This window comes from Carcharodon carcharias, chromosome 17 (assembly GCF_017639515.1).
Source record: "Carcharodon carcharias isolate sCarCar2 chromosome 17, sCarCar2.pri, whole genome shotgun sequence".
Taxonomy (NCBI): domain Eukaryota; kingdom Metazoa; phylum Chordata; class Chondrichthyes; order Lamniformes; family Lamnidae; genus Carcharodon; species Carcharodon carcharias.
The window spans coordinates 105,084,731-105,109,056 of NC_054483.1; the positions used below are offsets into that span (position 1 = coordinate 105,084,731).

General features: G+C 43.9%; 1 protein-coding gene across 1 annotated transcript in view; it reads left to right on the forward strand.

Moving 5' to 3' along the window:
• pi4k2a (phosphatidylinositol 4-kinase type 2 alpha) overlaps positions 1–24,111 on the forward strand; it is a 48,908-nt gene extending 24,797 nt beyond the window's left edge. The window contains exons 5-9 of the mRNA XM_041210278.1: positions 2,415–2,476; positions 6,495–6,594; positions 8,762–8,895; positions 13,626–13,685; positions 19,713–24,111. Of these exons, the coding sequence (XP_041066212.1) occupies positions 2,415–2,476; positions 6,495–6,594; positions 8,762–8,895; positions 13,626–13,685; positions 19,713–19,871 (515 nt within the window). The 3' untranslated portion in view covers positions 19,872–24,111. The remainder of the gene's footprint in view (positions 1–2,414; positions 2,477–6,494; positions 6,595–8,761; positions 8,896–13,625; positions 13,686–19,712) is intronic.
• The last annotated feature ends 215 nt before the right edge of the window (positions 24,112–24,326 follow it).

Sequence of the window (24,326 nt, forward strand, 5' to 3'; positions counted from 1 at the left end):
TGCGTGACTTTTGCCAATTTCCTCTCTTCTGATGGCATTAACACCTTGCTAGACGTGTCGAGGGTGTGTGTGTTTGTGCATGTGCACATATGTCTAGGCAGCACTTAGCCTGTCTGAGTGTGTTTGGCAGTTTTGTTCTTTTCTCACCCATTAGACCTTTGAGGCTGCCTCTCCTATGCAGCCATAGACACAGGGAACATTCTCCTGCTACGCTGGGCTGCATTGGACTCACTGTATTTGATTAATATCCCCCCACACAAATCATGCTGAATTTTTTTTTTAAGAGGCCTTGGAAATACTTGTAGATCGGACGGGAGGGTTAGTGGCATTACCATTGCTGAATCCCCCACTATCAACACCCTGGGTGTTGCCATTGACCAGAAATTGAACTGGACTAGCCATATAAACACTGGCTACAAGGGCAGGTCAAGACTAGGAATCCTGCAGCGACTAACTCACCACCTGACTCCCCAAAGCCTGTCCATCATCTAAAGGCACAAATTAGGAATGTGATGGAATATCCTCCACTTGCCTGGATGAGTGCAGCTCCAACAACACTCGAAGTTTGACACCATCCAGGACAAAGTAACCTGCTTGGTTGGCACCCCATCCACAAATATTCACCCTCCCCCCCCATCGCCAATACACATAGCAGCAGTGTGTACCATCTATAAGTTGCACTGAAGAAACTCACCAAGGCTCCTGAGACAGCACCTTCCAAACCCACAACTGCTGCCATGTAGAAGGTCAAGAGCAGCAGACACATGGGAACACCACCACCTGCAAGTTCCCCTCCAAGCCACTCACCAGACTGACTTGGAAATATATCAGCGTTCCTTCACTGTTGCTGGGTCAAAACATACACCACATGGACTGCAGCAGTTCAAGAAGGCAGCTCACCACCTCCCCATCAAGGGCAAATAGGGATGGGCAATAAATGCTGGCCTAGCTAGTGATGGCCACATCACATAAATGAATTTTTAAAAAAATTCAGCCTGAATCGGAAAATGCGAAGTGCTAGCAGGTTGGCCAGCATCTGAGAGATCTCAACGTTTTCCAGATAGCAATTTGGGGAAGCCGAGGGGCGCGATTGACCATTTCCACAGAGCTGTTCCCTGTGCCCCAAGGATGCCCACCATACTGACCTCGAGACATATATGGTGGCTGCTTAACAAATGCTTTGCCCCTTTCAGTGAAGGGTCTGATATCTGTCCTAGGGTTCCCCTGAGAAATTGGGCTCCTCTGCAGCCATTGGACCCACTCTGCTGAGGCTTGGGATGCAGTCCTGACAAGCTGCCATCTTATCTTTAATAAGGCTTTCCATATCTTTACCCATAGTGAACATTAAATGCAAAACAAAAACAGAATTACCTGGAAAAACTCAGCAGGTTTGGTAGCATCAGTGGAGAAGAAAAGAGTTGACGTTTCGAGACCTCATGACCGTTCAACAGAACTGAGTTGTGTTGAATGAGTTCTGTTGAAGGGTCATGAGGACTCGAAACGTCAACTCTTTTCTTCTCCACCGATGCTGCCAGACCTGCTGAGTTTTTCCAGGTAATTCTGTTTTTGTTTTGGATTTCCAGCATCTGCAGTTTTTTGTTTTTATCTCTGTGAACATTAAATGGTTTCTAAGGACCTTTTGTGCCCTTTTTAAAAATAAGAATAACACTTGCCTTTCTCCATCCCCAAGGCACCTCTTCAGTATTCAATGATTTGTGTCAGAGCTCCTGCAATTCCTTTCCTCGTTTCCTTAAAAATTCTCGAATGTATCTCATCCGGTCCTTAAGATTTATTCACTTTAAGGCTGCAGAGCTGGGCTGGTAGTAATGTGAACCTTACCTCTGCAGCTTCCTCTAGCTCCCTTTCCAGATCAAGTAAGCTATCTGTTTCCTTCTTGGTAAAGACTTGGGCAAATGGTGTTGACCAATATGTTTCAATGAGCAGAGAGATGATTAGGAGACAGAAAGGTGATTAGGAGTAAATTGGTACATGTCAATAGATTGCACTATTGTGGATAGTAGTGTTCACCCCCAGGGACCTGTACTGAGACCCTGTATGTAAATGCGTCGGACTCTGGCATGAGAAAGTATGATATCGACAATGAAGAAAGCACCTAGAAGCTTTCTCCTCGGCCCAAAAAAGAAAAATCTTTCTCCAAATAGCTCAGCGGGTAAATTTCAGAGCGCAGTATAATACTGGGTCAGACAAACCATGGAAGCCCTCGATTTGGTGTGTTTTGTGCTGAGCTGATTGACCTCTGTTTGGGTGAGTCAGTTCAATTGGCCTCTGTGTCTGTGATGGAGTTTAGGAGGGGAAGGGAATAAAGTGAAAATTGTGGTGGTGGTGGGACCCTTGGGGATGGGTGGGGGGGGCTGATAAGCAAATATTTCATCACAAATTCATTCTTTTCATAGATCGAGGTAATGATAATTGGTTGATCAAATACGACTGTCCTATGGATAGTGCTGGTTCAAAGGTGAGTAGAATTGATTTTTGTCTGAAACATTTGGAACCAGTTTTTTTTTTGTTTCTCATATCAAAGCATAATATTGCGGATGTTGGAAATCTGAAATAAAAACAGAAAATGCTGGAAAAACTCAGCAGGACTACGGGCTGGAAAATTTGGTTAGAATAGATAGGTGCTTGATGGCTGGCAAGGACACAATAGGCCCAAGGGCCTGTTTCTGTGCTATATAACTCTGACTGAGGTCTGGCAGCATCTGTGGAGAGAGAAACAGTTAATGCTTCAAGTCCATATGACTTCTTTAGAGCTAAAGGAAAGTTGAACTGTGATGGATTTTATACTGTTTATGAGCGGGCGGAGCAGGTGGAACGAGATAGAAGATGAGGGATAGGTTACAGCTAAGGAGGGATTGTCAAAGATGTCATGGACACAAGACAAAGGGAGTGTTAATGATAGTGGTAAAGAGCAAAGAAGTTGCTGATAGTGGCATAAAGGTAAGATAGCAGAAGGTATTAATAGCAGGACAAGGGTCAGTGCTGTGTGAAAGCAAAACGTGTCTGTCCTTGGCCTGCTGCAATGTTCCAGTGAAACTCAATGTAAACTGGAAGAACAGCGCCTCATCTTCCAATTAGGCACCTTACAGCCTTCCGGGTTTAACATTAAGTTCAACAACTTCAGACCATGAACTTTCTCCTCCATCTTGACCCCTTTTTAAATCTAATTTTTATTTACTCTTTTAATTTGTTCATTTCTTATCCTTCTCCCCCAAACCCCCCTCCCCCCACTGAGCCACCTGTCACTTTTTATGTTTTACTTTTGCAGAGTGCTGACGCCTTCTGCTATCTTACCTTTATGCTACTATTGGCACCTTCTTTACTCTTTACCACTACTGTCAGCACTCCCTTTCTCTTGTGTCCATGACATCTTTGTCATTCTCTCCTGAGCTGTTACCTATCCCTGACCACCTATCTTGTTCCACCTGCTCCTCCCACTCTTAAACAGAATAAAATCCATCACGTTTCTGCTTCTCTGTAGTTCTGAAGAAGTCGTACAGACTCGAAACGTTAACTCTGTATCTCTCCCCACAGATGCTGCCAGACCTGAGTTTTCCAGCATTTTCTGTTTTTATTTTTTGCCTCCTGTTGACCATATAAGTCCATAATATGGAAAAATGCTTGATGCATACCTTTCAATCCACGTTCCCTTTAACGAGTGGATATTGTTAGGAAATAGTGATAGTTTAGGTAAGTTATATGTGTATTTGTATATTAGGAATTTATTATATCTTTAAGTTTAAGTTTATATTTTGTTCTATTTGTGGGTTAAAAGGTAAAACCTGGGATCTAGTTCCATTTTTGAGTAGAGAAAGCAGGTCTACGGCTCTTTGTATACCTGCATTTCTAATGAGTCTTATGACTGTGGAAGAGAAGTTAAGGCAAACGAGTAGAAAAAAACTGCTGTTGCCTAGCAACGGGGGTCCAGAGAGGGAGACCCACACAAACACACTAAAGCGAAAACATTTTGAGTTCAATTGAAAACAACTGCCAGGGTGAAACTGGAGCAGAAGGGCAGATAGCAAGTCCCAACTAAAGCTGAAGCCAGGATTCCAGGGAGACTAGATACTGGGAGAGGGAACTGCGGAGTGAGAGCAGACTTCCCAAAAGAACTGAAAGGTCCCAAGGCCAAGGTGTGAAGCAGAAAGAGGAGAAAGTACCAAGAAAACCACCTAACCAAAGGAAGGACAAGAACCTGGAAAAGGTCCTGTTAAGTGAAGAGTGAGGAGCAGAGGAAGGCTTCAAGCTTAAAGAGACGAAAGCTGCAGGAAGCAGATTCAAAGCGATATAGGCTTGTGAGAAGTCTGAAGATCCAAAGAGACAGCTGAAGGCCTGTAACTCTTCGCTATGGGCATGTGAAGAAGTGGTGTACTGTTGACAGCTGAGTCAGTGCGAGTGTGTGTGTGTGTGTGGAAGACAGCTTGAATGCATGTGGTGACCAAGGGGAGAGGACCATCAGAAGGAGAGTTTTGAAACCCTGGAGGTGAACCCTTGCAGAAGGCGTGTGAGAAAAAGTGTTGGTTTGGGGCACAATTCCAAAGCGAGGTCTTGGAGAGTGGAGATTGGGGACCCTCGTGTGAAAGATGGAATTCAGTGAGTCCGGTTGGCTCATGGTGTAACAAGCGCCTGGGGGGACTTGAGAGATCTATAGCATCTGTCTGGGGTGGCACCTGACACTTGGTTTCAGAGCGTGGTGTGTCTGACAGGTTGCCTGTTGGTTTACATGAATTGTATACATGAATTGTGAACATGAGAGTATAAGATAGCTTTTGTAACTTGTTATCTTTGCAAATCTGTATGTATCTGTAAAGGTATGGTTGTGGGTGAAGGAGTATTGTAATATAGTTCATCTTTTCCTGTTCAATAAATATTTTATCCTTTTGTTAAAAGTTCATTAACTGACTCCTGTGACTCTGTTCAGTAGCAACTCTTCGCGTATCTAAACAAAATATAAAAGTTAGGATCTGTCAAGCTGGGTTCCACCCTGGGATCAGGTTTGTCCAGCAGTAACATCAGCTGGGATCATAACCTTACTGTTGTTGATGCCAGTGTTGATTTGGGGATTTTTTTATTCATTCATGGGGGTGTAGGCTTCGCTGGCTGGCCAGCATTTATTGCCCATCCCTAGTTGCCCTTGAGAAGGATTATTCACTAATAAAGCAGCAGTGCCAGGGGAACCTTTCTGAACCTTGATCCTTGTGAAATTCAGACAGGACAAACCAGTGAATATCAAGTAGAAGGGGAGGTGGGATGCATTAGATGGTAATGGAAAAATACTGTGGCTTTTTTTTAAAAAAAAAATGAACTCCTCAGCAAATATGGGCAGGCTAAAAGCTATGAAACGAGGGGGTCTGTCCTCCCTTCAGGGAGATTCTGTTTAGGAACTGGGGACCCTCATTCTTTCCTTTGTGGAGGTACCTGTATGCTGATTTGTGTGTTCTGTTTTTGGAGAATATTTCGTTGTGTGTCAGCCTCCTTCTTTGAGCTTTCAGTTCATTAATCTCTCAATCTCTCCTCAGCTACTTCCTTCATTATAATACTTACAGATATTGTCGGCAGGTGGAAAGGCATTGTGGCTGCAGTATTGCATCTGAGTACCAATAAGTTTGAAACACCAGTCAAAAACTTTTGAATGTTTGAGGGTTAAATACTCAGCCAACAATGAGATTGCATAAAATGTGGTCACAGAAGAATGCCATCTTACAGTCAGTTAATTTCAACTGTCTCTTTTCCTGTTTCCAATTTCTTCAAACCTCGCTTTTAAGCTTGGCTAACAGGCCTTTACATCATTGCCATGGGTAACCTTCTCTCTTGCTTTTACATTTGGTATTATTAGCTCAACTTACCAAAGACTTTCAAAGGCCCCACAGCACAATCTTGGGGCATACCATTTACCTATTTGCATGTGTAGAAAAGAAAAATATAGTTGGGTTCATAAGATTAGAACTATCCAAGGATATTTGAAATGGCTACAGTTATAGCCTTACAGATTTCCTCCTCTCCACCACAGTGCAGAATTGACCATACTTGAATGGGTCTAGGTGATGTGTCGGTGAGCTATTGAGGTGGGAGGTGTGACCATTGTATACCTCCTTTCTGCCCAATGTCCTAATAGTTGTGCTTTGTGTGGCTGGGGGTGTGGCCACCAGACAGTGATCAGGTGTGGGAACCCAAGTAGATTTTTCTTTGCTCTCCATAACCAGGAGACTGATGCATATTGTACTGCTCTCCAACATTGTTTAGTCTGAGAGCAGCCAGTTTAACATACACCTGGAGTCCAACTTGGGAACATCTTGCTGTTCTGTCTATCACTGAAGCACATGGCCTATTTATGGTCAAACCTTTGTCTTAAAAAGTGATCAGAATGGATTTAACTAGTTTTGTATTTAAAATACTGCATCATGTAACATACTTTGAAGGGGACTGGTGAAGATAGAGGCATGTGGAATTTATAAAGTCTGTGTATTTTATTGCAGGATGCTGACTGGGTTGTAGTGAAAGAGCCTGTAATAAAGATTGCAGCGATAGACAATGGTTTGGCGTTCCCTCTGAAACACCCAGACTCATGGCGGGCATGTGAGTATTGAAATTCAGTCATATTACAAAGCAAAATTTCCTTAATGCTTTGATTTTAAGAGCTCATGTTTAATTTTTGATTTGGGGTTTTGAAGTCAATGTTGCAAATGGCAACTGATCAAACAGGCATGTGAGAGGTTGAAAAATGTCAGCTGTGGCCTTGAGACTGCAATGGAGAGCATTTGACCAAAGTTGAGATGTTGAAAGTTTTCATGTAGTAGATTATTGGAATATGAATGCATTGCCAAAGACAGCTATTGAGGGCAAGTAATCATGTTATATGTTGTTTCGACTTGGCTCAGTGGTATCACTCTGACCTTTTGAGTTAGTGATATAGAATTCAAGGAGCACTCCAGGTCTCGAGCTCATACATTGACTCATTTCAGACAGTGTTGAGGGAGCCTAATAGAATCTGACAGCACAGAAGGGGGCCATTCAGCCTGCCTTGCCTGTGCCAGCTCTTTGAAAGAGCTATCCAATTAGCCCCGCTCCTCAGCATTTTCCCTGTAACACTGCAGATTAGCTCTCTTCAAGGTCAGAGTCATTGCCCCCAGAGTTCCTCTCGGCGCACACTGCAAATCTTAATCCTCTAGGTCCTTCGGGTGAGATAATAAACTGAGACCATGTTTGTCTGTCCAGGTGGATGTTTGCAATCTCATTTTGTGCTTTCAAAGTTTTCAGTGTCCTGGCCAACATTCCTCCCTCAACCAAGTATGTTTTAACTTGCCATTCATCTCGTTGCCGTTTGCAATTTTGCTGTGCTCAGAGTTCATCTTTGTCAAGTACAGCATCATGCAATAATTTGTGACGTGTTTTGCTATGTTTGAGATGCGATAAATGGTCCCCCTTTTGTTTCATTATAAGGCAATGAAGTAAACTATTGGAGAGGGTCAATGTTAAAGGGTGTGTGGAAGATTGGGAAAAATGGATTAGAATAGCTGGTCCTGGTATGGAGCTAGCTCCAGATGGACACACTGGGCTGAACAGCTTCCTCCTGGAGTTGGTAGACTTCATCCCAAAGCCTTTCTGTAATTTTGATAATAGAATTTTTGAGCATGGGATGGAAATGTTTTCTGAAAGGATAAATTCGGCACAGATTTAAATGTAAGTGAGATATAAAGGGCGTGAATGTATCATACGCAATAAACATAAAGGGAGAATAGCGAGGGGGTTTTTAAGTTAATAATGGCGAGGCTGCCTGCAGATCTGCTGAAGTATTTGTCTCAGTTTTTCCCCATGGCAGAGAGTGAAAGTAGCCTGTGGGAGTAACTGAGGAAGGTTTAAAAGAGCTGCCCTTGAAGATGAATATTCAAAAGGAGGCTGTATTAAGCAACAGCTTGCATGAGGTACAATAACATAGTTATGTTACTGGACTAGAAATCCTGAGACCTGGGCTAACGAACCAGGGACTTGAGTTCAAATTCCACCATGGTAGCTGGGGAATTTAAATTCAGTTGATTAAACTTGGAATAAAAAGCTAATATCAGTAATGATGACCGTGAAACTACTGGAGTCAGTTAAAACCCATCCGGTTCACTGATATCCTTTAGGGAAGGAAATCAATCATCTTTGCCCAGTCTACCCTATTTGTGACTCCAGTCCCACAACGATGTGGTTAAGACCCTTAACTGCCCACTGAAATGGCTGAGCAAACCACTCAAGGTGGGTCATCATCACTACCTCAAGGGTAGGTAAGGATGGGCAATAAATGTTTGGCAGCGATACCCACATCCTGTGAATAAGTTCTTTAAAAATGGTGCTTTTAAAACTTTCCAAAGGAGCATAATCAGTCAAAGGAGGTGGCACTGGATGCAGTGTGACTGCAAGTTTGGTAGCTTTTAAGTAGTTTTGAAGGAGGACCAAGAGGGTTAGTTAACAGGATAAAAGTATGTTTCTCAAAATATTGACAGTGGTAAATGAGGAAATAGCTGAGAGAGTCACCATAATTTGCTAAAGTTTTTGGCCTAGGTTAAGGAAGGGGCAGATGACCACAGATCCTGCTGTCACTAACAATATCACTAATAAGTGGGCATCTGCTGAGAATTGGACTGTTTGGATATTGGTGCTCTCCCATGGTCACTTGAACTCCTGATCATTAAATGCAAGGGAACACTTGCAGGAAATGGGAAGTTGTTGCTTTTATAGATAATGTTTTTATTTTTTACAGATCCTTTTTACTGGGCATGGCTGCCTCAAGCGAAGATACCATTTTCCCAGGAAATTAAGGATCTAGTTCTTCCCAAGATTTCTGACCCAAACTTTGTAAAAGATTTAGAAGAGGACCTTTATGAGCTCTTCAGGGTCAGTCAGCAGACTATGAACTTGTGTTTCATTATTTACAGTTGCCGTGATTGGAGGTGGAGGGGACCATTCATTGGGGAGTGGGGCTGTTGAGGAATAACCGGTTATTGTGTATTGTGGCTGAGTAAGGTGCAGGAGCTCAGCAGCACTCACTTTCTTGGGAAGATGTAGAGCAAAAGAGAGAGTAAAGATAGGTCTAGCTAACAGCAATGTGGATGTACCTACACCACACTGACTGCAGCTGTACAAGAGGGTGGCTCAGTTACCTTAAGGGGACTTGGAGATAGGTGATAAATGCTGGCCTTGCCAGCAACACTCATCCCATGAATGAATCTTTAAAAAGTGCTGATTTTGGTATCCAGTGTGATACTGAAATTTTCAGTGCCCATTTGCAGAATGGGCGGCGGGGGGGAAACCCTGTAATGTAATCAATTCTGCACAAAGTGAGATAACTGAAGGGTGCGTTTTGAACTGCATAATACCAGAATGAGGCATGTTGGTAAGTCTGCCCTTGTAATAAGGGAAGTTTATGATGAATTAAAAAGGTGTCTCAATTTTGACAACATCGCATTGGCTTACGTGACTCCTCCCTCACAAGCCTCCCAGTGTTTTGGCATTATGTCGATGACCTTTTGAGTGCAACTTTGTCACCTACAAGATAATATCCCATTTCCTTGTTTTGGAACCATAGAAAAGTTACAGTGCAGAAAAAGGCCATTCAGCCCATCATGTCTGTGCTGGACAAAAAAAAACTAGCCGCCCATTTTAATCCCACTTTCCAGCGCCTGGTCCATAGCTTTGCAGGTTACAGCACTTCCGATGCAGATTCAGGTACCTTTTAAATGAGTCAAGCATTTCAGCCTCAACCACCAACTTAGGCAGTGAATTCTAGGCACCCACCATCTGGGTGAAAAAGTTTTTCCTCATATTCCCTCTAATCCTTCCACCAATCACCTTAACTCTGCCCCCTCAACTAGGGGAAACAAGTCTTTCCTGTCTACCCTATCTAGGCCCCTCATAATTTTGTACACCTCAATTAGGTTACCCCTTAGCCGCCTCTGTCTCCCAGCAGCTGCAATTTTCAAGCCCTGGTAACATTCTTGTAAATCTCCTTCGTATACCATGCAGAGCAATTATGTCCTTCCTGCAAGGTGACCAGAACTGTGTACAGAATTCTAGCTGTGGCCTAACTAGTGTTTATACAGTTCCATCATTACGTCCTTGCTTTTGTATTCAATATCTTGCCCAATAAAGGAAAGTATTCCATTGGCTTTCTTGACTACCTTGTCCACCTGTCTTGCCACTTTCAAGGACCTATGGGGACACACTCCAAGGTCTCCCACTTCCTCAACCCCTCTTAATAGCTCATTTATTGAATATTCCCTTGCTTTGTTTGCCCTCCCCAAATTCATTGCTTCTCACTTCCGGATTGAATTCCATTTGCCATTTCTCTGCCCAATCACCAAACCATCGATTACTATTCTGGAGTCAACAGTTATCCTCTTCATTATCAACTACACGGCCAATTTTTGTCATCTGCAAATTTCCCAATCACGCCTCCCACATTTGAGTTTAAATCATTAATATATATAACAACAGGAAGGGCCCCAACACTGAGCCTGTGGGACACCTTTGGAAACCATTTACCATTCGCAAAAACATCCATCGACCATTACCTTTGTTTCCCGTCGCTGAGCCAATTTTGGATCCAGCCTACAACCTTCCCCGTATCCCATGAGATCTCAACTTTCCTGAACAATCTGCCATGTGGGACCTTGTCAGATGCCGTACTGAAATCCATGTAGACAATATCCACTGCACTATTCTCATTAATCCTCTTTGTTACTTCCTCAAAAAATTCTATTTAAACATAGTAACTTGGAGCAGGAGTCGGCCATTTGGCCCCGTGAGCCTGCTCCGCCATTCAACACAATCATGGCTGATCCTCTATCTCTATGCCATATTCCTGCTTTCTCTCCATACCCCTTGATGCCCCTAATATCCAAAAAATTATCAATTTCTTTCTTGAATATACGCAGTGACTCGGCTTTTACAGCCTTCTGTGTTGGAGAATTACACAGGTTGACCGCTCTCTGAGTGAAGAAATTTTTCCAAATCTCAGTCCTAAATGGCATGCACTGTATCCTGAGACTGTGGCCCTGGTTGTGGACCCCCTCCCAGTCAGGTGAAACATTGCATTCTAGTCTATCTAGCCCTGTTAAAATTTTACATGTTTCAATCTGATTCCCCTCTTATTCTTCTAAACTCTAGTGAATATAGGCCCAGTTGAGCCAATCTCTCCTCATATGACAGTCTTGCCATCCCCGGTATCAGCATAGGGAACCTTTGCTGCGCCCCCTCTGTGGTGAGTATATCATTTCTTAGGTAGGGAGACCAAAACTGCAGGCAGTACTCCAGTTGTGGTCTCACCAAGGCCTTTATATAACTGCAGTAAGACATCCCTACTTCTGAACTCAAATCCTGTTGCACTGAAGGCCAACATACCATTTGCCTTCCTAATTGCTTACTGCGCCTGCCTGTTTATTTTCATTGACTGGTGTACAAGGACACCCAGATTCCTTTGTATATCCACATTTCCCAACATATCACCATTTAAATAGTACTCTGCTTTTATGTTTTTCACACCGAAGTGTATAACTTCACATTTATCCACGTTATACTGCATCTGCCATGTGTTTGCCGACACACACGACTTGTCTAAATTGCTCTGAAGCCTCCTTGCATCCTGCACAGCTTACAACTCTGCCCAGTTTTGTGTGGTCAGCAAACTTGGAAATATTGCATTTGGTTTCCTCAGGCAAGTCACTTATATATATTGTGAATAACTGGGGCTCAAGCACTGATCCCTGCGGTACACCACTAGTCACCTCCTGCCATCCAGAAAAAGACCCATTTATCCCCACTGTCTGTTTCCAGTCTGTCAACCAATTCTCAATCCATGCCAGCATATTACCCCTGATCCCATCTGTTTTAATTTTGCCCACTAGCCTGTTTTGTGGGACCTTATCAAAAACCTTCTTGAAATCCAAATACACCACATCCACTGGCTCTCCCTTATCTATTCTACTAGTTACATCCTCAAACTCCAGTAGATTAGTTAAGCGTGATTTCCCTTTCATAAACCCATGCTGACTTTGATCCCGTTAATGCTTTCCAAGTGTTCTGTTACCACGTCTTTTGTAATAGACTCTAGCATTTTCCCCACTGCTGCTGTTAGGCTAACTGGTCTGTAATTTTGTTTTTTCTCTCCTTTTTTAAATAGTGGGGTTACATTTGCCATCCTCCAGTCCATCGGAACTGCTCCAGAGTCTATAGAATTTTGGAAGATGGCCACCAATGTATCCAATATTTTCAGGGCCACTTCCTCTAATGCTCTGGGATGTAAATTATCAGGCCCTGGGGATTTTTCAGCCTTTAACCCCATTAATTTTTCTAGCACCCTTTATTTTTTTTTTAAGTAATACTGATTTTCTTTAGCTCCTCCCTCCCAGTAGACTCTTGGTTCCCTAACATTTCTTGGAAACTATTTGTGTACTTTCTTCTGAAGGCAGAACCAAAATATGTATTCAATTCTTCTGCCATTTCTTTGTTCATCATAATTTGCCCTGTTTCTGACTTTACGTTTGCCTTTGCTAATCTTTTTCTCTTCACACATTTATAAAAGGTTTTACAGTCAGTTTTGATGTTACTTGCAAGTTTACTCTCATACTCCATTTTTCCCTTCTTGATCAACCTTTTTGTCCACTTTTGCTGAATTCTAAACTGCTCCCAATCCTCAGGCTTGCTGCTTTTTCTGGTAATTTTATATGTCTCCTCTTGGGATTTAATACTATCCCTAATTTCTTTTGTAATCCATGGTTGAGCCACCTTTGCTGTTTTGCTAGTAAGACACGATCTTCCCCTAACATAACCATGCTGGCTAACCCTTTCTAAGTGGCAGTTTATCCTATGTCTCAGAATTGTTTACAATAATTTGCCCACCACTGAAGTCAGACTGACCGACCTATAATTTTCTGGCCGATTTCTCACACCTTTTTTAAGTAATGGTACGATGTACGACGTTCATAGACCTCGAATCGTCTGGGGAGTGAGAAGAGAGCACTGTATTGCCTAAACCCACAGGTGGAGATTAGCCCATTTCATTGTGTACCCCTTGCCCCTTGTATCCTTGGGCAGTCTGGCGGTGCACATTGAATAGCAAAGGTAGTCCTTCCCTGTCTGCACTGACATAACTTCAATTATGTGTAGCTTCAGTGATGTAGTTGGCCACAATCCAATGCCCCCTATTCGTGAGTGGAATCTGGTATCACAGCAGCAAGGTGGGAGAGGGGCTGCGTTAACTACACCCTGCTTGCCTATTGCCAGCAGTCCCAAAGTGTGAAAGATGTTAATTGGGGCAGCTGAGCTTTATTTGCCATCAAGTCTGTGCTGTATTAATTTGTTTTTCCTATAGCCTTTGCTGTGGTTCCCTGGTTGCTGGTTTCTGTTTGCAACCTTTTCCTACATGGTTTATTGACAGCTAATGAACTGTGGAGGCTTCACAGCAGAGTTCAATCCTCTCATCCATTGTGCACTGGATCATTTTAATTGCTGCTGTTCAGTGACTTGCTTGTAGGCTTTGAATTCCAGCTGGGGGGTATTTCTTTGGCAGTAAACTTGTGTTTGGGTTTGAGATATCAGGATTAAAATATTATCCATTTCCTTTGCAGAAAGACCCAGGATTTGATCGGGGGCAGTTCTCCAAACAGATTTCCGTCATGAGAGGGCAGGTGAGCTACTGGGAGCTGCTTGTATCCTCTAGGATTGCATGTGGCTGGTTCATGAAGAAAATCTGCCATAACAGCCTTGCCAAAGAAAGCCAGTGTAGAGGGAGCTCCCAATGTGTTACAGGAGCAAGGGAGTTTGGGGAGACTAGTGAGAGGATGGGGTTTGGCTACCTTTTCCTATTGCTGAAAAGAGAGACATGTTGGCAAATCTTTCCATCTTGCACTCATCAGGACAAATGCAAAAATGACAGTGTAGCTAATAACTACACTAACAATCAATTTAAGATAAATCAGTCAAGCTCATAACATGGCTCATTTACGCTTGCCAGAAGCAGCATATGTTCGTATGCAGGGACCGGTCCTGTATAAATAAAGGAATATATTCAAGCCTTGCAGCTTTTTTGAATTACCCAGGAGCTTGAAGAGCTTATGGTTCCCCTTTGCTTTCTCCATGGCAATGCCTCAGCCAATCAGCATTGATTTGCCAACTGATCACCCTTTTCTCCTGTAGTATAAATTGTTGTGATTGTTTGAAATTTGGTGTTCTTGTGTTTGTCCTGATAACTACAAGATGAAAAGCTTTGATAACATGTCTCTTCAGCAATATTCAAGCTCTGTACTGCCAAGCGATTGTTTCTAATCTGGTCAGATTTTGGTCGTGCAGATTGACTTTTTTAAAACCCCTCCAAGGTATTTAAAATCTGAAATTTCCATATAGCTGCAGCAGATCTTGTCCCAGTTAGTGTATCCCTCTGGATTGGTGAATTTAAGGATTCAATCCCTCTTTGACCTTGTCACTTCTCTTTCCTCCAACATGGGTCCTCTGCTCTGCTCCCCTGAACCATGAAGACAGTCAGCTTAGGATGATATTTCAACCCGTGTGCTGCCCTCTGGTCATGTATTGATGGGGGATGGCTCACACTTGTCCCTTCCTTTCAGCCCCTTGCTAGGATGGATTGCATTAGTGGGACCTTCAGGAACCTTTCTCATGTTTGCAATAATGAAAACATGGCTTTCTGTGGGTGAGGCATTGGGACTGAATCCAGGTGATGCCCATTGTCACATGCTCTCATATGTTCCAGCTATAAGGGGTAAGGTGGAGTGGTAGTTGTTACTGCATTACTAATCAAGAGGCCTGCACTAATCCAGAGAAGATGAATTCAGATCTCACCATGGCACATTGAGAATCTGACCTCAGTTTGTTTAAAAAGATTCTGGAAATAAAAATAAATGATTAGCGTTGCATGTGGGGACATGATTAAAAAGTTTGCAGATGATTCAAAAATTGCCCTTTTGGTTGATAATGAGGAAAACATTGTACACTGCAGGAAAATATCAATGGATTGGTCTGATGGGCAGAAAAATGGCAAATGGAATTCAGTCTGAAGAAGTGTGGGTAGTGCGTTTGGGGAGGGCAAACAAGGCAAGTGATATACAAACGACAGGATACTGAGAAGATGGAGGAACCAATGGGACCATGGATTGCATGTCCATAAATCCCTCAAAGTAGCATCATAAGGTGGTTAAACGGGCATACAGAATACTCTCCTTTATTAGCCAAGGCACAGTGTATAAGAGCAGGGAGGTTATGCTAGAACTGTATAAAACACTAGCTCATAGCTAGAGTAATGTGTGCAGTTCTAATGTCCACGTTACAGGAAAGATGTGATTGCACTGGAGAGGGTGCAGAGGAGATTTACAAGAATATTGCCAGGAATGGAGAATTTAAGCATGAGGAAAAATTGGGTAGGCTGGGGTTGTTTTCTTTGTGATAGAGGAGGCTGAGATGTAGGGGGAAGACGGAGGTGGCAATGTCATTGGACCAGTCATCCAGAGGCCTAGGCTAATGGTCAGGGTCCATGGGTTCATGGCCATGGCAGCTGGTGAATTTAAATTCAATTAATAAATCTGGAATTAAAAAATTAAATCTAGTCTGTTTAATAGTGGCCATAAAACCATTTTTGATTATTGTAAAATTCTACCTCGTTCATTAATGTCCCTCAGGGAAGGAAATTTGCCATCCTTACCTGGTCTGGCCTACATGTGACTTCAGACACAGATGTGGTTGACTCTTAGCCCTCAGAAATGACCTAACAAGCCACTCAATTGTAACACCCCGCTACGAAATCTAAAAGGAATCTGTCAGACCGACCACCCATCATCGATCTAGGCACCAGAAATGACAATGGAAACCGAGCCGTGTCCATCCTGCAAAGTCGTTCTTACTAACACCTGTGCCAAAATTGGGAGAGCTGTCCCACAGATTTCTCAAGCAACAGCCTGATATAGTCATACTCTCAAAATCAGATAATGCAGATACTGTCCCAGACACCACCATCACCATCTGGGGTATGTCTTGTCCCACCGCTGGACAGACCCACTAGAGGTGATGGCACAATCTGCAGTTGGGAGAGGATTATCCTGTGAGTCCTCAATATTGACTCTGGACCCCAAGAAGCCTCATGGCATTGTCAAACCTGGGCAAGGAACTCTCCTACTGCTGAAATGAGGAGTGCAGGAGGGCACGCCAGGAGCAGCACCAGGCATACCTAAAAATGAGGTGTCAACCTGGTGAAGCAACAACATAGGACTACTTGCATGCTAACACCGTAAGTAGCATGGGATGGCCAGAACTAAGCGATCACACAACCAAAGGATCAGATGAAAGCTCTGTCATCCTGCCATGTCGAGTTGTGAATGTTGGTGGACATTTAAACAACCAACTGGAGGAGGAAGCTCTACAAATATCCCATCCTCAATGATGGGGGAGCCCGACACATCAGTGCAAAAGACAAGGCTGACACCATTTGCAGCCATCTCCAGTCAGAAGTACTGGGTGGATGATTAATGTCTGCTGCTTCCCGATGTCCCCAACATCACAGATGTCAGTCTTCAGTCAATTCGATTCACTCCATGTGTTATCAAAATAGCTGAAGACATTGGACACTGCAAAGGCTATGGGCCCTGACAACATTCTGGCAATAGTACTGAAGACTTGTGTTCAAGAACTAGCCATATCCCTAGTCAAGCTATTCCAGTACAGCTACAGCACGAAATCTACCCAACAATGTGGAAAATTCGCCAGGTATGTCCTGGGACAAATCCAACCTGGCCAATTACTGTCCCATCAGTCTATTCTCAATCATCAGCAAAGTGATGGAAAGTGTTGTGGGGAGTGCTTTAAATCAGCATTTACTCAGCAATGACCTGCTCACTGATGCCCAGTTTGGGTTCTGCCAGGGTCATCTAATTCCTGATCTCCTTACAGATTTGGTTCAAATATGGACAAAAGAGCTAAACTTGGTGAGAATGACTGCTCTTGACATCGAGGCAGCATTTGACTGAGTGGCATCAAGGAGCCCTAGCTAAACTGGAGTCAGTGGGAATTGGGGAAAACGCTCCAATGGTTGGAGTGATACCTAGTACAAAAGAAGATGGCTGTGGTTGTTGGAGGTCAATCATCTCCATCCCAGAACATCGCTGCAGGTAGTGTCCTAGGCCCAACCATCTCCAGCTGCTTCAATAATGACCTGCCCTCTGTCAAAAGTGGGATGTTTGCTGATGTTTGCACAATGTTCACCATTTGCGACAACATACATACTGAAGCAATGTGTCCGTATGCAGCAGGACCTGGACAACATTAAGATTTGGACTGATAAGTGGCAAGTAGCATTTACACCATGAAAGTGCCATGACCACCTTCAACAAGAGAGAACCTAACCATCCCCCTTTGCCACTCAATGGCATTACCATCACTGAATCCCCCACAATCGAAATCCTGACCATTGACCAGAAACTGAACTGGACTAGCCATATAAATACTGTGGCTACAAGAACAGGTCAGAGGCTGGGAATTCTGTAGTCAGTAATTCATCACCTGATTCCGCACAGCCTGTTCACTATCTACCACGCACAAGCTAGGAGTGTGATGGAATGCTCTCTGCTTGCCTGGATGAGTGCAGCTCCAATAACACTTAAGCTCGACTCCAACCAGGACAAAGTAGCCCACATAAGTGGCACGCCATGCACCATCTTAAACATGAGCTCCCTCCACAGCCGACACAGTGGCAGTAGTGTGTACCATCTGCAAGATGCCCTGCAGCAACTCTCAAAATCTCCTTTGACAGCACCTTCCAAAGCCATGACCTCTACCACCTAGAAGGACAAGGGCAGCAGATGTGTGGGAACAGCACAAACTGCAACCTTCCCTCCAAGCCCCACACCATCCTGACTTGGAAATATCGCTGCTGCTTCACTGTAACTGGGCCAAAATCCTGGCTCCCTAACAGCTCTGTGGGTGTACCTACACCACATGGTCTGCAATGGTTCAAGAAGGCAGCTCACCATCACCTTCTCAAGGGCAATTAGGGATGGGCAATAAATGTTGTCCTAGCCAGTGATGTCCACATCCTGTGAACAAGTGAAAAATAGCATAGAAATATGAGGGCCTTAGAGTGGAAAGGAACCATCTATTTGCTTTAGCATGTAAGTCAATAACCAGGGGTATAGATTTAAAGTAATTGGTTAGAAGAACGGGGGTATTGAGTACTTTCACACAATCTCTGCTTGAAAGGTGACAGTGGCAGAAGCCCTCATCGCATTTAAAAATAGTGGGATGTGCACTTGAAGTGCTATTACCTACTGGGCTACAGACTGTTGGAAGCGGGTATTTTTGGCCAGCATGAATGTGATGGGCCAAATGGCTTCCTGTGTCATAACCTTTCTTGGAATCATAGAAATTTCAGTAAAATGGCCATGAAACTGGCGGATTGTCATGAAAGACCCAACTGATCCACTGATTTTGCTTAGGGAAGGAAACCTGTCATCCCTAACCAGGGAGGATCTACATGTGATTTCCATCCCACTCCAGTGGAATTGATTTAACTGTCCTCCAGAGAGGTCCTAACCTGTATTAAAGCACCTTCTCTGGGTGACTAAGGATGGGTAATAATGTTGGCTTCGTCAGTGATGCCCACATCCCAAGAGCGATTTTTGTTTAAATAGCCTTCAGTGGACAGTGGGTCAAGAGCTGATTGTGTCTGTTAACTCCACAGTGATAGCTTTCCCCTCTTTCTAGGCCAGAGGAGCTGAGCTCCCATGTTGCATGGGCTGAGCTGTTTTTTTTTGGCCCAGAACAGGCGTCAAACATGGGACATCCCTGGTGTGTACAATCCAAGCCATTCTGTACTCACCACGTGGAGATGCTCCCCATGAACCTTGTCTGGCCATCCTTTTCTTTAATGTGACCGTCACTTTTTCATGAATGAAACTTGGTCCTTCTTGCTGAACTTCACTCTTCAGACTGTTTTTGTAGGAAGATGAATCAAATGTTTGCTAACTGATTAAACTAGCAGGCACTGGAATTGTAGTAATTCTTTTTGGATTCAGAATGTTGCCATTGCCACACTGGCCATCAGCAGCCGAGTGTGTCTCTGATTTGTGCAGTGATCTGTCCCTGCTTGAGTTGCAGTAGGGGTTTGACTTAAGTGCCTCTGAGCTAGGGAGTATGAAAGTCACAGCCACCTTTCCAACCTTGATACCACTGATGCTGGTGGAAAATTGTAGGGGTCGGCTGTGGGTCAGGCTTAGTTCATGTACTTTGTAGTCAAGTAGCATGGATAACACTTGTACGGTCTGGACTCACTATGCATAGATTTGCTTCAAGTGGGTACTGGATGAAGTTTGGCTCTGATTCCTGTTTCCTCTGAACAGTTGAATAGCCTTTCACGAATCTGCCTAGTAAGACACTACACAGGATAAATAGCCACATGGTCTATTAGGTATGAAGGTCTGCTAGTGAACTAGCTGGGACAGGGAAGAAAATTCCCTGCTTCCCTTGAGTTGTTGCTGTGGAACCAACAGACATTGAACCAGCCCTGTGATTTATCTCCTGTCTTATGTCCGATTTTGATGTTAATGTAAAACGTTTGTTTTCTCCTTTTGTTCCTTATCTCTCTCCTCTCTGCTCCTCATGCCATCCTCCATATTCCTCTTCTCTGCCACCTACCCCCCGCCCCTTTCAACCCCAAGATCCTAAATCTCACACAGGCCTTGAAGGATGGGAAGTCACCTCTGATGCTCATTCAGATCACACCCGTCATCGTGGAGACGACTCGCAGCCAGCATCGCAGCAGTGACTTGTCCACACAGAGCTTCCAGAGCAGAAAACCATTTTTTACATGGTGGTAGTGTAACTGGACGGAGAGAGAGAGAATGCCACCCCCATGAACAGCTTGCTGGCTGACTAGTCTGGTGATCCTGGGCCGCCTCTACTTCTCAGTGATGAGAACACAGTGGACTGTCCTAGCTGGAGAGAGAAGCCTGCTTCATGTTTTATCCCACGTGTATAATTATTGCACAAGACTTCCACTACATCATTAAGAAACAGTGTGCGAGGGGGATTCTACTGGATGATTTGCACTTAATTCCTGCACACCCCCAACATTTATTTTTCTTTCCTCAGATTCTCCAACAGTTGTCTCCACGCACTAGCTCTGTCAGATGCTTGGCTGCCCTCCTGTCACTGGACTGTAATGGCTGCTGTGGCGGAGCTGACATGTGGTACAAGCTGGCTTCATCTGTATTAACCCTTTCCTAACCACCTCGTCCCCTGAAACTGATATTTGATTTATTTTTTTTGCACTAAAAATGGTTTTGGTTCAAATTGCAACCAGGTGCACTTCAGTGAACCATGGTTATGGTGGTCCTGAAATAATCCAAACCCGATCATGTTTCTTTCAAGTACGCTTTGCAGTCTGTGTTTTTAAGAGGAGAAAATATAGATATGGAGGACTGCGACTGCAAACATGGTTATACTGTATTCGAGGAGAAAATCTCTGGAAAAATGTATCACTAGCCTCGAGTTTCAGCTGTGGAAGGGGGGAATGGAAAAGAGGAAAAGATCATATAACCGTCCCTCTCCCATCCCCCCCACACACACTCAGCACCGCCAGTGTTAGTGTGAACGCTAGCTGGACCAAAATATTTCTCAAATCACTGACTTGGAGCCTTTTGCCTTGAATCTGCGGCATGAATTTAGAGTATATATAAAACGCAGTTGTGGCTGGTACTGAAACACTTCTCTTTTCCCCCTTCCCCAGCCTTCCATACTTTTTACATGGCCCATGTTTTTGAGAGGGCAGGGGAAAGGGTATGCATGTGAAATGACTGTAAAGCTACATAGCCCTGCTAATTGTGAAATAATCTGTAACTGTGATCAGAAGCCAATACAGCATGTTTATATAAAAAAACCAAAATAATGATTACGTAAAAACTTTGCACAAGGGTCTCAGTAGCTGCCCTCTGTACTCAGTATACCATTCACCTGGCATTAACCATGGCACCTTGCTAAGACCCCTGGGTCTGCTGAGTAGATTCAGATTCGGCCTGCTCCTGCATTCCTCTTCCCCGCTCTTCAGGCTAACTGGGTTTCTTTTCACTTTCTCAATCCCACCCAGTTGTAAATCTGTTGGAGAAGCACGACAAGTGGATTTTAACGGGGGAAGAGCCAGCCGTTTCTACTTTAGCCGTCTGCTTTCTGCGTTCCCAATCGTCAGACTGAACTGACCAATAACTTTGCTGCAGTTTCCCTGCCCTTGCTGCTTTCAGACAGGCCCCTGTGGGGAAAGCCTGACATCTGGGAGGGAAACTGGGCATGTTGGGAGAAGGGGAAAAGAGCAGCTCATGTCCCACTATACCGTGTATTCAAAACCCACCATACCCCTCCAAGCCCTGCGTCTCTGGAACAACTGCCTGACTGTTAATGCCTATTCCACACTGCGAGGTTTAATTTAGTTTAAAGCTGTTGTGTAAAACTGCATTGCTCATAGTAGTTGACCAGGAATTATAGTCCTTTCAGTGACCCATGAGCTATGAGGGGGGATAAAAACTTGTAAGTTTTTTTTAAACCTATGGTTAATGTAAGAGCTAACCTGTCTTAGCGTGTGTCAACAAAACTAAACTTTTGACTAGTTTCGTTCCTGGCTAGATTGAACAGTTGTGACTAAACTTCATTTGAGAGAACAAGATATCAATGGTGGTCACCTTTTATGGTGCCTATTCTCTATTCCTTCCCTCCTTACCATAATCATGGCACTTTGTGAATCCGAAGACCCAGGTGGGCCTACCCTTTCTGCAAAGTACCTGTGGGCCTCGGCCTCACTCAGTTCTTGGCTGAAATTGCGGTTTTGCAAATGGTAGAGGGGGAGGATTAAAGACGCTGCTTGACAGGTGCCCTTGCTAGTCGTCGTTCAAGATTGAGGCTCTTGAGTATTGAAATGATCTTTGCACTAAACTCGGTTGTTTCAGTAGATGCATCGTACCCCAAACTGATTTGCAATCCCTCCCTTACAACATGGCGGTCCCTGCATCACTGCACACTTCCAATTATCCTGAAACTCTATGGAACCTTCCTAATTATCTTGAGTGGGTTGTGGGGGTTGGGGCTGTGTGTGGGGATGGTCCTGTAAACATGCTCTGGGGGAATCTGCTTTAGGGGCTGACTTGGGTTGCTGACAGAGGGCAGGCTATCAATGCTGAGAAATTGGGACACAGTCTCTTCATTTTTAAGTGGCAATTGAGCCATTGTTAACAGCATATTCTATTGTATTGTGTTGTAGGAGATATGGGCAGTTACTGGCTTCTGTCACTGATTCTTTAAAGTGTAAAGCACAGTGAGACTGCAATGATCTACAGTACTGTAGGGTAGCAGCGGAGTATGTTCAAGTCCCTGCTCAGCCCCGAGTCACAGATGCAAGGACCAGAGTGTTGCGTAGTCACAGCCACATGGTGTAGGGTTATTGCTCAGTCACTGGGCAGTGGGCAGGGTTATTGCCCAGTCACTGGGCAGTGGGCAGGGTTATTGCCCTTTGTTCAGCTAAAGCTCATTAACTGGGAGCACTTTTAACATACAGCCTGTGAGGAAAAAGCAAAATGATTCACTTGCAGGTGTATGGATGGAAAGTGAGCAGTTGGAACCAGAGCTGGTCAGCCTCCATTTTGAGCACCTATGGTCACTTTAAGAACATAAATTACAGCATTGACAAATGTAACTTTTCCTGGGTTTGGTTTTTGTTGTGGACAATATTAATTAACCCTTTCCAAAGAGGGAGACTTTAGTGAGAGTATAGTGGGTGGAGAAGTGTGTCTGAGCTGATGGCTCCAAGGGAAATATTGTTAGTGGCAGTGGCCAATTCTACCTGCTCCTCTTTCACAACTGAATGCATTTGAGTGGAGCAGTAGGACACTGACCACTCTGGGGAGGCAATTCAGCTCTGTAAGCTGGGCAGCAGCTTTCCCTTGAATGTCGAGGTCCATTCTCTGTCTATTTTTAAATATAATTTAAAAGGCAGAGAATGTTTTGCACCTGGATCAGTTGTGCTTGGCTTAGGTTCCCTCACCAGTTTACTTGTGTGCTGACCTTTGCATTGCTTGTTCACTTGTTTAGCTCTTTGTTGAGTTATCAACGCTAGATCATAAGCCTCTAATGTCTTCCCCCTGCATTCAACTTGATGTGTGCAGTGTCCCCAGTGGTACTATTATAGATTTCATCTACCCAAATTCTGGGTCAGGTCTGGGGAGAGTGTTTTTGAGCTCTGTACCAATAGCAGAGAGTTGTGGATGTGGGATACAAGGCCTGTTGCTGGTGATAGAGATGATGTACTGATGTATACTAACCAAAGTTCAAGTGTCAGCCATTTGCTGACATTGTTTTCAGTTCTGTTCAGTGTAAGCTGGAGCTAGTTAGCCAATGCAAAAAGAAAACTCAAGTCCTCTTCTCTCCCCCCACCACCCTACATAAAATATTTGTCATCTAGGACGAGTTGGGTGACAATTATGAAAGGAAAGGTGGAATGCAAAGTCCTACGTTTGTTCCTGGTGTTGGAAGTTTGACATTTGCATAAACCAAACCCCCATGCAAACAAGTGCCCCATTTTTAATGCTATTTTGAATTTGTAGTCACAGCTGCAGTAATTAGCTGAAGGTTTGAATGGAGCACCATTGCTGGTTGTTTGAACTTAAAAGTTACTCAGCACTTTTTTGTGAATTGTACTGCAGCTGATTTTTTCCCTAGAAAACAGAATATACAGAATTTTTTTTTAAATCCAATGCCCTCTGCTCTCTGGTGTGCATGCAGTGGAAGGCTAGGTGCTCTGAATTATATGTTGCACTGGACGACCAAGATTGGCACGTGCAACCATCCTGTTGTGAACATGACAGGAAATCGATCCCCTTTCCCACCCACCCCTAAGTAGCTGCTACTTGTGTATGAAAGGGGTTCTGGCATCAGGCAGGCTTCCCAGAGGCTGCATCTGCTCTGCTGGGCTTGACTGCATTCAGTGAAATACTTGAACTATTCTGCATTCTGGTCCATTTGGGACCGATTTTTAAAATGATTACCCCATGGGTTTTTTTCTTGCAATAGCTGAAGTCACAGCATTATTTAATCATTTTGAGGTGGGGGGGGGGGGGGGGGCGGTGGGGGGTAAAAAGTAATAAAGTTAGGCAAACTTTAAACGAGTTGTGTGATTTTTAAAGTTAATTTTGTAATGCATCATTTACATAGTTTTAGTACGGTTGAGGCTGGGGTAATTGGTGGAGGTGCGCTTAAAATCCACCCAGGTTGGAAAGGGCAAAACCTGTGAA